The sequence below is a fragment of the Meleagris gallopavo genome, chromosome Z, assembly GCF_905368555.1.
Source record: "Meleagris gallopavo chromosome Z, MGAL_WU_HG_1.1, whole genome shotgun sequence".
Lineage (NCBI taxonomy): Eukaryota > Metazoa > Chordata > Aves > Galliformes > Phasianidae > Meleagris > Meleagris gallopavo.
The window spans coordinates 51,382,920-51,398,277 of record NC_139435.1 but is presented as its reverse complement, the minus strand read 5'-3'; the positions used below and the strand labels follow the sequence as shown (position 1 = coordinate 51,398,277).

Here is a 15,358-nt window from a genome sequence, read left to right as displayed (position 1 = left end):
AAAGTTGGTCTGCCTGCTGTTTATAAGCTCTCCTCAAGTACTGGAATGCCACAGTGAGGTCTCCTCATAGCCTTCTCTTCCCCAGGCTGAAAAAACTCAATTTTTTCAGCCTTTACTCATAGGTGAGATGCTCCAGCCCTCTCATCTTCCTCAGGGTGTTGATAGCAGATATCCTGCAGCATCACAAAATTGTTATAAAAAATCTCACTTTACCACTGAAGGGAATAAGGAAGGTGATTTAATTTTCCATGCTTAATACAGTCTGGAGGTTGCTCATATCTATAATTTTCTAATGCTGTTCATTCATAATACAGCTTGGAAGTGACCTGTCTCCAGGAGACTGGAGATGAGATTTTAAGCATCTAAAGAATACTGCTTCAGCATATGTTGAGTGCAGAGCTGCTGACATTTCCCTAAATGTTACTTATAAGCAGCATTAATTATCATATTTCTCTGAGATTTTATGAGTGGAATCAATGATTTTTCAAAAAAAAAAAAAAAACAATCTGGGGAAGAAGGTTTTGCTGGAAATGCCAAACAGATCTCAGAGCAGTAGAAGTTAGGGTCAGGAAAAAAAAAAAAAAAAAAAAGGGAGTGCATAAGCTAAATTCCTCCTGACACTCTTCTTGAAGCAACAATACTGAGTGCCACAGAAAAGCAGAGGTTTCCGACTCTAAAAATAAATTCAAAGTCGAACATAGTGCAGCAGCCATCTTTCCTTCATCTCCCCAGAACTTCAGTTGGAAGGATTCAGGCCACTGCATTTCATCTGTTGTTTAAATTGAAAGCCTCAGAACAAGCTACCAACAAGTGTTTTGACATGAAGAACTTGCCCTAAGGGGTCCTGCTTCTTCATGCATGTTTTCTTTCTTCTTTCCTACTTCTGCATTGTTTTCAAGCTCTCACGAGTATAGCAGTGCTAGTCCTCTCAAAGAGCTGAAGTGCAAGCTCGATTCTCATCAATTTTAGATCAAAAGAAAGAGAAAAAGAAGAAATTGCACAGAGAGAGCACATCAAAATGTTTTCAAGAAAACAAAAACAAGAACAAAACAAACAACAACGATTGCAACAACAAGAAAAACAAACAAAAAAACCCCCACTGGGATCAAGAACCTCTTTTTGTTAGAGAATTGCAACAAATAGAAACTAGTCTGGCAACTACGTGGCAGCCTCAAGATAAGACAGCAGGAGATCTCTGACCCAGAACAGTCCTGGCCCCACAGCACTAACACTGGTCATCCTCATTGAATAACTCATGGCACCTATGAGGCAAAGCCCAGAGAGGAGAAATCAGCAAACCACAGTGAGGTGATGGGTCACATGTGCTCCCAAAACCTGCCAACCTCCTTGCTGCAGCCTGGAGCCAGTCACATCCCTGGTTCTGCTGGCCATGTCCTCTCCTATGGGGAGGAGAAGCCACATGGAAGGCTTTTGAGGGCACCTGAGAGAAAAGAGTTTGAATGTCTCTTGTTTGGGTGTACATCTCTGTAATGTGCCACAGGGAAGAAGGCCCTTCAGTGATCTGGCTTATCATGGCTGTCTCAGGAGCTGGAGCTGACTCATCTTTGACTTGCTTTCCCTTTGCAGGGAGCTGCAGCAGTAAGATATATTAACAGCTGTACAACATGTTATCATGGCTCTTCTTGGCGACATTGACTGCTTAATCAGTAGGGGAAACTTACAAGTTCCCTTTGCCTACATAAATACAAAATCCGGCGTTTAGTTCAGACACACTTCTGCTGTTTAACTGGAGACAGGAATACACCTTCCCTAGCACCAGCTCTATGATAGCCTCTGGGGATGCTGGGGCAGATGGGAGCAGTGCCACAATGCCTAAAGCTGCAGCATAAGAGAACATCAGAATAAATACCATGCACTGGTAGAAGTAATGCTAAAGACATGCAAAAGCTGTGACTCCATTGTACATGTTTTTGCTGTGTAATATACGGAATTCTATGCCTTTCTGCAGAAAAAATAAAAATAAAAATAAAAATAAAAATAAAAATAAAAATAAAAATAAAAATAAAAAATCCCTTCACATGTTCAATAGATACTAGTGCTTTTTTTTTTTTTTTTTGCTTTTTTTTTTTTTTTTTTTTTTTTTGCACTGCAAACGGAATTTACTGCTGCTGTTTCACAGACATATGTTCACTTCTGTTCAGTGTTGGCAGAGTGCACTGCAGAGAATAGAATTTAAAATTTCTAAACAGACTGGCTTTTACCTGTTGTTATCTTGCCCATCTTGTCCTTGCATTGCAGGGCAAAGATAACTTGCTCTAAGAGAAAACGTTAAAAAATAAGCTTGAAAACAGACTTACAATGAATAAGAGAAATGCAGACCACTGAGTTTTTATGTTAATTCACTGTCTGGATAGAACAATGGCCTGAATTTTGGGATGTCCACATTTTGTACATCCTGCTGCATGCTCTTTGGCATGTCAACATACTTCCCTATCCCTCCAGTTTCCTTCTTCATAAGAATAGAAATTCTGATTTCCATTGCAGAGAGCAAAGTGATGAATCGTGCTGTATTAATGATAGATCTTTTAACTTCTCTCTAAGGAAATTATGTACGAGTGTTGCAATACTTAAAGTTGGAATTTATTCTCATGATATTCTTTGCATTTGAAAAATCAGAATTTGTCTATTTTGTTAGGATTATTTTCATCCATGATTTTTGGCTTTTTTTCATTTTAAATCTTGAGACTGACAAACTAGTTTCAGAAATTACATTAGAATTTCAGTTCTGAATAGGTTTGGGGCTTTTTTTTTTTCTTTTGACTGGTATAACACTGCAAGACTTCTTATTCCCATATCCCTAGGTCTGCTTTCTTTTGTACTGTTCATAGTTCTGTTTCACTGTTTGCCCAAGTCAAAAGGCGAGGTGGAAGCCTCCTGTCAAAAAAAGAGATTGATAACCTCACACATTGCTGACTTTCCACAGAAAATCACTTGCCCTGGAACTGCAGTCAAGATGATGTTCAGAAAGGCAGAGAATGGGGCTTGATTCCAAACATGGCATTGACATGTGAGTGCCTGAGGAGCATCACACCGATAAATAAGATAATGCCAGTGAATATTTATTACTCTGGGAAAAGGATGGATTATTACTGATGGAAGCAATTTGATAAAATATCAAGATTCTGCTCCAAAATCTTTTAAAAATGGAAGAAAGGGGAATAGATGGGATGGAATGGGATGGGATGGGATGGGATGGGATGGGATGGGATGGGATGGGATGGGAAAGGGAAGGGGAAGTGGAAGGGGAAGCGGAAGGGATAAAGAAAGAGGTAGGGGAAGGGGAAGGGCAAAGTATCCCCTGCTAAGGGAAATAGTTTTAGGGCTGTCTATTCTCTCTTGCTTGACTTTTGTTTTGAAATTTTCTCCAAAAACTCTTAATTCTGAGAACTGTAATAATAAAATGAATGACAGGGACACTTTGAATTCAGCAGCATCTTCAAACCACCCCCTCACGTCTCTGAAGTCAGCTGAGTAGGTGATACATGCACTGTGATAGTGCAAACAAACATCTGCTTCAGTGGGTGTGTGCTTACTCACTCCAACATGCTCTTGAATCTAATTGGGAATTTCCAGCATATATTGTTCACGTGTTCTCCAAAATAACTTTTAAGTATAAAGTGTATGAATTAATCATCCTTTTAATCCACCAACAGCTGTGCTATATCTGTTCAATCACAAGATAGTTATTTCTATCCTGGGTATTCAGGATGCTGAATAAAATGGAATATTTTTGTATTTTCTTTTTTTGTCAAGAGGAATTTCCAGCTTTAATAATTAAAGCTGTTGAGTTTGGTTTAGATTGGCAGACAGCAGTGCAGAGAAGATTTAGCAGAAATACTGTGCCATAGAGTGGGAAAGTGGGGCTGCTTCTGCTTTTAGCATTTTCCAGAGCTTCATATGACACTGAGGTACACAAGCACAGCAGCATGAGTGTCCTACAGTTCAGAGTCTGGATGTGTACACCAAATAGGAGCAGAAGTCCGTCAAGTCTCCTTGCTGCTGATGAGGACAACTGGTTCACCATGTGGCATCAACTCGAATGGGATGCAGTTGACTGTTCTGGTTGTCTGTTAGCCTTGTTGCATCATGCAGCTGCCAGTTCTACTGTGAATTGTGACAGGTCATTTAAAACAGTTCTACAGTGCAGACTGCCATTTGTGAGCACGACTGAGGCAGGCATGCATGTTGCACTTGTGAATCAGTTGAGAGGGCTCAAGTCTGCTTGGGTTGCTTCTATCTGTTTGTAAATTGGGAATTAGCACATTCCTGCTTTATGGATGAAGAGAAATATGTTAAAAATATGGGAGACAGTGAACATCCAGTATTACCATGGAGAAATATACATTCCCATATATTCCCAGCTCCACTGACTCTGACACAGGTTGGCACGTACTTACTGTTCTGCTTGGGATGAGAGGCAAAAGTTGCACAACAGATATCCAGAAATACAGATTTCCCACTGAAGGAGAAGACACTAATGCTGCTGGGGACCTAGCTTTGGTCCTGCTAACTTTGGACCTGCATGCTGAGTGCTGACCTACACTGGGTGTTATGTCAGACCCACTGCAAGAAGAAGGGATGAGTTACCAGGTAAGAAGTCCCATGCCTCTGCACAGTCCTTCTCAGATGCATGTGAAGCACTGGGAGGCATCCCCATTTGTCATGGCAATGGGGCAGCAGGCTGACTGTTAGTGGAGTCTTTACAACTAAATACCAGCAAATTGAATGCAATAAAAGAAGATTTTCTTTTCTTTTGACTTTACACAAAGAGCAAGCTTTTAAGCAGTTCTTGCAACAGTGAATGTTACAATGCTATAGAATTTCTGATGCCAAGGAAATTTTCATTGTCATGATTTGAGTGAAAGAGAAAGATCCATACAAATTCCAGCAGGTAAGTGAAAGGAATCTGCTTAAAATTCCACTTGCTTCACTCTATATTCAGAAATGGTCATTTAATACCAGAAGCTGTCTTAGCAATTTCATCAGAATGGTACCTTTAGGTTAAACAGCATGATGTTATAGTCTGGAAATACGGTGGAGTGCAACATACTACTTAAAAATCTTATCAGATTTCTGTTGAAGAAAACTATTAAAAGAAAAAAGTTTATAGAAAGTAAAACGTCTACAGCAATTCAAAGATGAGCTGGTATGGATTGCCTTCTATATTGATTTTGCTTTCTGCTTAGCAACAGGGCTTAATGCTGGTTCCATAAAAATCTAGAGAAACCTGCAAATACCCTGTTGCTGCTGTAAAAAATTAAAAAGATGGAAGGAGGGAGAGAAGGAGAAAAGAAGGGAAGGAAGGAGGAAAGGAAGGGAGGAAGGGAAGGGAGGGAGGAAAATTTGGCATAGCTTGATCTAGAAATAATACTGATGTCAATCTTGTGTTGAAGTGTTACTGAATAGAAAGATTCAAGTAATAAAAAAATAAACTGGGAAACTAGTATAAGCACATTCTTGTATTTGAGTTAGGCTTTGACTTTGTTTAAATAAATCTTTATATGGAGTGTATATCGTGGTCAACAGAAGACAGAATAAAAAGCTGGGGAGAAGGAAAACATCTTAGAACAATGAACAATCCATAGTGACCCATTTAAAAAAAAATTGGTTTATTAAGCATGGTATAATTTTTAAGATAAAGCAAATATTTCTTTGATTTTGGTAACCTTTCCTATCTCCCCTTCTAATGATACTTGATTGAGTGCATTCCTCAGAAAGCACAGTTTTGCCTGTGGTGAGACATGATCATCTTGGAAGACGCAGAATATAATGTTTTCAGATGTCACTGGAATTAAGCTTAGTTTGTTGTGTGCTGTTTTTCTTTGCTTACATAATCAGTCTCTTTTGCTCTGTGTGGCTCTGCAGTCTTGATATACCCACCCCATGACATTCCACTCTTCCTGAATTGTATTTTCTCAGTGAAGAAATTAGAAGTTTTCTCTTGGACTTATCAACAGTAGTAAAGGAGATCACAGCATGTCTTTGTATGTGGGAGAAATAAACTATTAAGAATATTTGGTATGAGGAAGATGGCTTAGGAAAAGAATACTTTTAATGAATACTTCCTTTTCCTTCTTTAGTGGCTTCCCTCATATACAGGATGAGAATGAATAATCTAGTGACATTTGAAACTGTTATTCTTATAAATTTTAAAAGAAGTGATAGTTCTTCAAATGACTTACAGTCACCCTGTGTCATTTAATATGTAAGAAAGCAGTCATAGAGCTCAGCTCAGGTTACATGCTCAGTTTAGTAGTAATGATGCGCATGCTGTAGGGTTAGTTTTCCTGTCCATTTAAAGAAAGCAGTGACTCCCTTCATGCCCCATCAGCACAAGGAGCCCATTGCTCCTTGGATGGCTATCAGTCACAAAGTGCTTAAGGAGATTAGCTCTCTCAGACTCCAGCATGTGATGCTGAGGCAGTAAAGACTGGGAAAGGGTTTGTGTCTTTTTTTGGCTCCCACACAGTCATCCCACCCTCTGACACTGTCCAACCCAGTTTTATGCTACCTCTGCCCGTTACCATACTGATCTCCATCTCCTGACTAGATTCTTACTCTTCTTTGCCAGGCCCCAACCTAGTGCCCAGCCTAGTAAGGAGCCAATCCCTCCCAGGCACAGGTATTAGGCTTCATCAACATATAAAGGATTGTCCAAAGGATTGCAGAGGGGAGATGAGCATTGTCTCACTGTGACCATAGCAAATAAACCTTCTGTCTGATCTCTCTTAAAAGGTACTTGCGTTACTATGCACTGGAATTCTTGATATCAACTGGAAACTAATTAAGTTATTCTTACTCAAGTTGTTTCTATTTTGCCAATGAAAATAATTTGTAAATAATACCCTTGAGGTTCAGGCTGGATATTAGGAACAATTTCTTCTCAAAAGGAGTGTTGAGGTGCTGGCACAAGATGCGCTGGGAGGTGGTAGAGTCACCGTCCCTTGGAGGTGATCTTAGAGGTCTTTTCCAACCTTAATGGCTCTTACAATTCTAAAAAGTGTAAGGGCTATTGGACATTACAAGATGAAGGATATCTATTCCTATCCGAGCCTGCTGCACAAAACCTGTGATTTTACTAGTGCATCTTTAAAGCATTGTCTAAAATGCATGTCCTATCCCTACATATTACATTTGCTTTGGCTAGCACAACACTGAGCTAGTAATGCTTTCTACTAACACGAATGCCATGCATGCACAAAGTGCTGGAACTCTTGAACAGCAGCTGTGGTCGAGGTGACTGATGTGTTTTGAAATGCCCTTGTTTTATCATAGCTGAACCTGAGTTCAGATAATGTTTTAAGTCTCTTTTCCAATATACAGTGGTGCTCTTGTAACTCAAACACTTGCACCTCTTCCAGATGGACTTTATTCATTTGATGTAAATTAGTATTTGACTTCTTGGACAAAAATACTCAGGGTGCACTTGGAAGCACTGATTCAAGACCACTGTGTGTGGCTGTCTCTTGTTTACATAACGTAGGCACTTGTACACTGCCCTGAGAAAGAGTGAAGAACAGGCACAAGTCTATCCATGCCACATGCTGCTTTGGTTGTTTTTGTCAATCCAACACTGGGCATTTTTATTTCAGTTCAAGGTCCAAGATTTAGGTTTATTCTTCATTGACCAAATCCAAGCCGAAGTGAAATATTTTAAATTGAAACAAGAATGGCTACAGTGGAATTTTCCCCCATTTGAGCAGATCAACCTAATTTCTTGCAAGATTTTTGTAGGGCTGAGTGCATGTCCTATTGAGGTGACCTCAGGCACTGGCACGGCCTCCTAAGGGGAATCAAGTACCATGAGAAACAAAGATGGCACCAGAGCCTGGGCAGGTGGTCATGAATCACTGCTGTGGGGATGGATAGATGTTCGCCTGCTCTTGCTTAATGACAAACGGAGCACAGGTAGGTGGCAGGCATGGCACTCATCTCTGCAATATGCTGACCGTGGAAAAAAAGCTCCTACTTCCACAGAAAGGTAACAAAATGTGTGGTTTCTAAAAGCTATCTTCTTTTCCCTTATGTGCTCACGCTATGAGCCCAGTATGTGTTTTGGCAAGAGGAAATTGTACTTTGATTTCTCATTGACTTCAGTGAGACATTATCTCACAGAGGAAAACTTTTCTGGATTTTTAACCTAAAATCGTTGCTTGTTGTCACTTTTTGTTACTTAATCACAATTCATGTATGTAATAGCTTGCAAACTAACTGCCAAAAAAAAAAAAAACACTAAAAAACAACAGAAGAAATGTATATACTTTTTTAAAATAGCTTCCAGTTTCCTCTGAATGTAGCTCAATCTGTTTACCTGTGTATTGGTTCTCTTATCTCATGCATTCACGCTCTTTGTTCTTTCCTGTCTTTTCCCTTTTAAAGCACATTTGAAATGTAAAATGGAGAACACTGTATAACAGCTGTTTTTAATTGATTAATCAATGTAGTTAGTCTTCTAAAAAGGCTTCTAGAAAAATGTCCCATTTAAATTAAATGTGCAGTGAAAACACTGAGTTCTCAGAAATGTTTTCATCAACACTGATGATATTTATACTGTTATTAAAATACATCAACAATGTATTGGTCCTCCTCCCCTAGGCTTTATTGAAGGGTGTACGAGAGAGGACAATAAGGTCCTTCACTGCAATAAAAATATTGACAAAAGTATAACCCTGATACGTAGAATTTTAAAGTGTTGGGCTTTCTATCCATTTAGGTGGAATTAATAAAGCATTTCCCTAAAATATTTCCTTTCTTTGATCACCTTTGCTATCTGGACTATGATAAGCAGTGAACTTGCAGCCTCCTTTCTCTATTGCCAGAAGAATACTACTTTGGGGTTTCTTCTTCCCCCCTAAAAATTCATTTTATTGCTGTTTTTCTAGACTTTTCTCTGTCTTCTCAAGGTCTGCTTGTGCATTTTCTAGTCTTTTTGCTTGGATTAGTTTGAGGCATACAGTAAACAAAATTAGCCAGGTTTCTACAAATGGATGGTTGTTCACCAACTGCTTCCTGCTTGCATAAGTGCGCACAGCGGGTAATGTGTGGTGTCATTAGTCCTGTTTAGCTGCACGTATGGCTGGGAGGGCATGTTTGCGTTTCATTTGAACAGATATGATTAGCTGTTCTCAGAGCTCGTCTGCAGTAACACTGAAAATGTGTCATGCACTATTACCCAAGCAAATGTAATGCCCCCAAAATAAACATGCCCCACTAGTTTGCAGGCAGTAATTGAAGGAAAAGCAGGTGTTTCCCATATTCTTTGTGATTGCCTACACATGGGGCTTTTATATTGTACTTCAGCAACTTTGGAGCACTGCCTTCTGCTGAAAAAGAAATAGCGTTACCAAAAAAGAGTGGGTTTCAAGAGTCTTCTTTGGTCTACAGACAAATTAAATACAAGTGGTGCAGCCCTTTTTAGCATTTAAATAATTAATCCACACCAGCTACCACTTTAGCCATCAAACTGTGTTTCCAGCAATTCTCATTTTAAAGTGTGGTGCTGTGTGTGACTTAGCGTGTTAAAACCACATGCAATGCAAAATGCCACTTAAATGTTGTCAACCAGCCCAAGTTGGAGCTTTCACACAGAATCAGTAAAATAGCATTGACATCTTCTAGTAGATTGCTTTTACACTGTGCAGCCTCAAGTTTCATCTTGCAGAACCAGCGAGCTCCTGATAGCTGCTAAGATCAATGGTATTGCAGTGTTACCAGCAGGCATGATTTTATGAGATGCAGGTAGAAATGTCAGTGGCCGCTTTCTATGACACATGTTTTACAGTAGGTTGTTCTTGATGAATGCCCCTGCATGAGTGACAGAAGGAGGAAGGACAAAAGAGGAGTTGCTTCTGCCAGCTGGTCAGGGTGAAAGTGAAAGGTATGCTGCAGATCTGGTGCCGTCCAGTGGCAGCCTACAAAGGTGCTCATATACAATGGAAGCCTGTAATGCACAGAGTACTCAAAACAAACTCAGCTTGACTTGATTGTTGATCTTTGTGCACTGAGCTCTTCCCTGAAAGCAAGCGTCCCTGCACTTCACCCCAATTTCCTTCAGCACAGGGCGTGTGCAGTGTGCAGGCCTCTATTCCAGCTGTCAGTCATGGAGCGCTCCTGAGCATGGAGCTCTGGTCTCATCTTTCACTTTTATTGTAGCAGCAGAATGCAGAGAAGCAGTAACGCCTCCAGAATGTATTCCTTCTGTTTTCAATTGTTACTATATTGATGGCTTACTGTTTACTCATGAAGAATTTCCAATATTTTAGCCTAGTTATGCTTACGTACTGAAAGAAAGCTCTACATGTAAACAAAAAACCACAGAATCCCAGACAGGTTGAGGGTGGCAGGACCTCTGGGTCCATCAGGCCCAACCCCAGCTCCAGCAGGGACACCCAGAGCAGGATGCCCTGGCCATGTCCAGGCAGCTTTGGAGATCTTCACGGAGGAGTCTGCACAGCCTGTTTGTGTCCCAGTGCCAATGCTCTGTCACTTGCACAGCACAAAAGTGCAGCCTGATGGTCAGGGGGAGCCTCCTGTGTTTCAATTTGAGCTCATTGCTTCTGGTCCTGGCACAGGGCACTACTGATAAGAGCCTGGCTCTGTCCTCTGTGCACCTTGCCCTCAGGCAGAACATCACAGCTCTCTCAAACCTTTCTCACAGGAAACATGCTCCGCTCCCTTTGTCCTCTTGATGGTCCTACACTGGACTCTGTCCAATATGTCCATGTCTGTCTTCTACTTGGGAACCCGAATATGACGCAGTACTCCAAGTAACAGCAGCATACTTACCAAACTGAGCAGAGAATTACCTTCCTTGACCTGCTGGGAATACTTTGCCTACTGCAGCCTAGGACACCATCAGTCTTCTCTGCTGGAAGGACACATTTCTGGCTCGTACTCAGCTTGGTGTCCACCAGGATGCCCTGGTCATTTTCTTCCAGGCTGCATTCCAGCTGGGTTGCTCCCAGCTAATCCTGGTGCTTAGTTTCATTCTGAAAAATCATAAGGTCAGCTTTAGGAAGTGACATCAGAGATGAATTTGCTCTCTGGCAAATGTAATTACACAACTCCATTCTTCATAAAAAAAAGAAAAAAAATCTTTCAAAATATGAAAATGATAAAATTATGGAGTTTCCCTGAAACTTCAAGATATTTCTGCAGATAAATAATGCATTTTACCTGCCTTTGTTTTTCATAAGATCATAGACTCATTAATGTTGGAAGAGACCTCTATGATCACCATGTCCAGCCATCAGCTGATCTCCACCATGCCACATCCACTCAGTTCTTGAACACCTCTCAGGACAGTTACTCCTCCATTTCCCCGGGCAGCCTGTGCCAGTGCCTCACCACTCTTTGTGAGACAAAATTGCTCCTGATATCCAACCTGATCTGTTCCTTTTTATCTTTGCTTTTTCTCTGTTTGTCTTACTAAGACAATTGATCCTCTTCTACAAGGTGCACAAAAATAAAGGAATACAAGTTTCTCTCTTTAAAGTTTCATTTGAGTGACAGCTTTCTCACTTCATAAGTCTCAGGGTTTTGTGCTTGTGCTTCCTACCTTATAATCAATATGTTCATTTGGATACCAGCTGCCATTCAGAGGTGATGAAGCTTCTGAACTTTCCAGCCTTTCTTCATCTGGCAGAACAGTGTCTGCATTGCTCTGACTGATCTCAAGCAGAAATGTGCCAGGATGGATTTGTTGCCAGTGGGAATGTGGTGAAAGAAGCAGCACCAACTAGAGCAGAGAGCAAACCCCAGCCACTGCTCCCTTCCTGGCCCCTCCTTGCCAGGCATCAGTAGAGCCTTCTCACCCGCACATGCTGCAGCAAACAGAACCAGGTGTCCTGAATGATGCTAAGCAGGAAGTCAAGCTCAAGCAGCAAGTCAAGCTCAAAAATAGTAACAGAATCATAGAATCATCAAGTTTGGAAAACACCAAGATTGTCTAGTACAACCATCAGCCTATCCTCACCATGGCCACCAACCATGTAAGTATTTTAGCCCTACTAACAAGCAGAGAATAGGACTTTGCGTGTAAGCACTTGGCTTCTCAAAGCCGGTCTGTCTCCCCTTCTCATGGACATTTTTTGAAGGATCAGAAATGAGAGTGTGAACATACAGCTAGAGCTTGAAATCGTAGAAGCCTATTGAGAAGGAGGAGGAAAGAAAAAAAAAACCAAAACATGCGCACAAAACCAATTAAGCTCCAAGAAATAGCTCCTGTATAGTGGCTGTATTCTACAGTAGTGTAATGGGGTTTCAGGATGTATGAGGAGATGTCCATTATCATCTTTCACTAAATACCCAACAGCCAAACATGAACAGAAGCTCTTCCAAATATCCCCGAGGTGAGTGCCCTGCATGAGAAGAATCCTGAATATCAACAAGTGATTCCCACTCAGTGATCACATTAAAAATAAAACCAAGGATTTCTTTGCTAACATTTCTCCACAAGAAGAAAAGAAATCCTTACCAGAAGCCAACTCACCTAGAAGTAACTCTGTCTGGAAAACCCAGTTAAATGTAAGCCATACTGTAGAAATAATCTTTTTATAATTGTTCTTATGTCTGATTCTGCGCTCACTGGAATACCATGGGGTGCACTAGGGGCTACGTGTATCTTCCAGAGGTAAACAACAAACCTGAAGTGCTCATGGAGCATGGAACAATTACTGTTGGCTCCACCTGAGGCTGCTGAGCAAGCTGTTCCTTTCATTGTGCTATTATTAGATGGGAGCAGAGAGGGTTGGACAGCAGCACTCATTAATGGATAGGACAGCCAAGTCTGCAGAGCCTTGTTTTCTGCCAGAGCTCAGACACCTGTGCACACCTAACTCCAGGCCTGAACAAAATGATTTCCCCATGAATAAAGCACAGTGAAATGAATGAAGAATTTGGAAAAGAAAATGCAGATTTTCAAGGCAGTCTTAGGGAATCTTGTGAATATAAATCATCACCATATCGATAAGTGGCTTTCGTTGCATTTCTGTGTACAAATGTTTCCATGTAGGTGTGGAGTAACAAATATATAATTGAAGCCAAAGTGCAATAGCAGTGATGAGAACTGAGAGGTGAAAATTCCTCTGTGATCTGAGTAGAACAGTACCAACAAAATTGATACAGGAAAAAGCCTGCATGGACCCAGAGACGGTTTGACAGGAAGAGCACACTTAAAGGCAGCCTCAGGAACACAGCGAGAAGTGGAGCTGAGGGATTTATATGGCATCTGTCCAGAAAGGCAAGGAAAATACATTTTTGGCAGTAAGCACTGAGAAAAACTTGTGGTGAATACAATAAATTGAATTGAACAGAAAACACATCCAGTCCCTAGCTTGACTTTGACAAATCCCGGGCTGCCCTTAGAATGTTGCAGAAAGTGAATGCTGCTGAATGTCAGGATGGTGTAGCATAATTTTATGGACACTCTGTACTGACATTCAGCGATGTCGGTGCTTTGCTACACATGCTACGGACACACCCTTCCCTCGAGCCCCACTCGGACTCCCACTCAGTTCTGCTCCATGGGTGCCCTGCCCACGCTCCACCCGCAGTGGAACTCGCAGCGGGAGCACAGGGAAGACCCTCCCGAAGCTCTCAGTCCGTGCCCACCCCACCTGCTGGAACGCCAGCCTGTAAAAAGTGCCTTGTTTTCACTCGTCTTCGTTTCGCATGTTTTCTATTCCTATTCTAAAAGCCAACGAGCAGCTGGGTAGGTGTACCTGCTACACTACCGCAAGCAGCGTTAAAGCTCTGACATTCAAACAGATGTCCAGTTTAAAAGTTGAATAACAGTTAAATTCAGAGAGCAGTCCCATTTCAGGGGGAGGACATTTGTCACCCCGCCAGGCCGGGCAGCAAGCGGTAATTCACGCCGCATCTCTATGGGAGCCGGAGGCAGGGACGCCCATCTCTCAGTCCCGCAGTCCCGGGTCGGGAGCTCCATTTAAACACACCTTCCATTCTCTCGGATCGTCAGGAGATTCGAGCGCGGCTACTCCCGACCCCCCCGGGGCCGCCCCGCCACGGGCTCTGCGCGAACCACAGCAACGGGCTCGGCCCCCCCCTGCGGCCCCGGGGCGTCGCCCCCACCGCCCGTCCGAGCGCCCGCCCCGTGGGGAATCACCACCCCGCCAGGTACACTTGACGTCAGGATGGCTGTCGTCGTTTTGACGTGTAAACACTCATTTCCATTCCGGCACCGGAGGGTCTGGGAGCAGCGCAGCCCCGGGCAGCCGCGCCGAGCCGAGCCGCGCTGAGCTGTGCCGCTCCGCGCCGCGCCAACCCCAGTCGAGCCGAGGCGAGCCGGGCAGCCCTCGCCTAGCAACGCCGTCCCGCCGCCCCACAGCCATGGACGGGCCCCACCGAGCCGGTCGATGCGCGGCCCTGGCGCTGCTGGCCGCCTGCTGCCTGGCCCGCGGCGGCGGCGCCGAGCGGCAGTTCCTCAACGAGTGGGCGGCCGAGGTCCCGGCGGGCCCCGACGCCGCCAGGGCCATCGCCGAGGAGCTGGACTACGACCTCGTGGGGCAGGTAGGGGCGGGAGGCGGCTCGGGGGCAGCTGGGGCTCTGCCCTCCGGCCGGAGCCCGCGGAACTCGGGGACGTTGCGGGCACCGTCCCCGCGAGCGGCTCGGGGAGGAGGGTGAGGGGGGCTCCGGGCGGGACGGGGCTCGGCCCCCCAGCTCCCCGCCCCGCCCTGGGGCGCCGTCGCGGGGCCGCTCTCCCGCAGGCCCTCCCGGCGCTTTTTCGGGATGCCGTGACGTCAGCGTTGTCAGGGATGAGTAACCGCCCGTGGGTGACGGCTCCGTCCCTCCTCCGGCCGGGGTCCTCCTCCGGGACCCTTCGGCGGGTCCCGGAGCGGCACGGGTCGTGGAGCCGCAAGGAGCTCTCGCACCTGAGCCGCGGGCAGGGGCGGCCCTGCCAACTACCGCGGGTGGAACTGTTCTCCTGTGGGAGCGTGGCTGTACCCGTCAGTCCGTCAGCCGGTCGGTCGATCAGTCAGTCGGTCCGCCTATCAGTTGGTCTGTCAGTTTGTCAGTCAGTCAGCGTGTCAGTCAGTCTGTCGGTCTGTCTTACTAGTCATTCAGTCTGTCTGGGGTGGTGCTGGTCACTACTGCAGGAGCAGCACTGCCGTGCTGACTGCTCTGCTACTAATGAGTACAACTTCATTACTGTAAATAAAACCATTCCCCCATACCTTCAGTGATAAGGTTGTAATAAGCATTAAGTACTTCAGTAAGGTTTTACTTCAGATTAACACAGCTGAAGGCTGGCTCCTTGCCCTTTCAGGCATAAAACAGTGCTGTTGGTTGTGAGTACTGGTATGTGTTGTCTGTAAGG

At 43.8% G+C, this 15,358-nt stretch overlaps 1 protein-coding gene across 1 annotated transcript in view; it reads left to right on the top strand.

Moving 5' to 3' along the window:
- Positions 1 to 14,145: 14,145 nt before the first annotated feature.
- The window catches only part of PCSK1 (proprotein convertase subtilisin/kexin type 1), a 30,150-nt gene continuing 28,937 nt past the window's right edge, over positions 14,146 to 15,358 (top strand). The window contains exon 1 of the mRNA XM_085213417.1: positions 14,146 to 14,550. Coding sequence (XP_085069543.1) covers positions 14,371 to 14,550 — 180 coding nt within the window. The 5' untranslated portion in view covers positions 14,146 to 14,370. The remainder of the gene's footprint in view (positions 14,551 to 15,358) is intronic.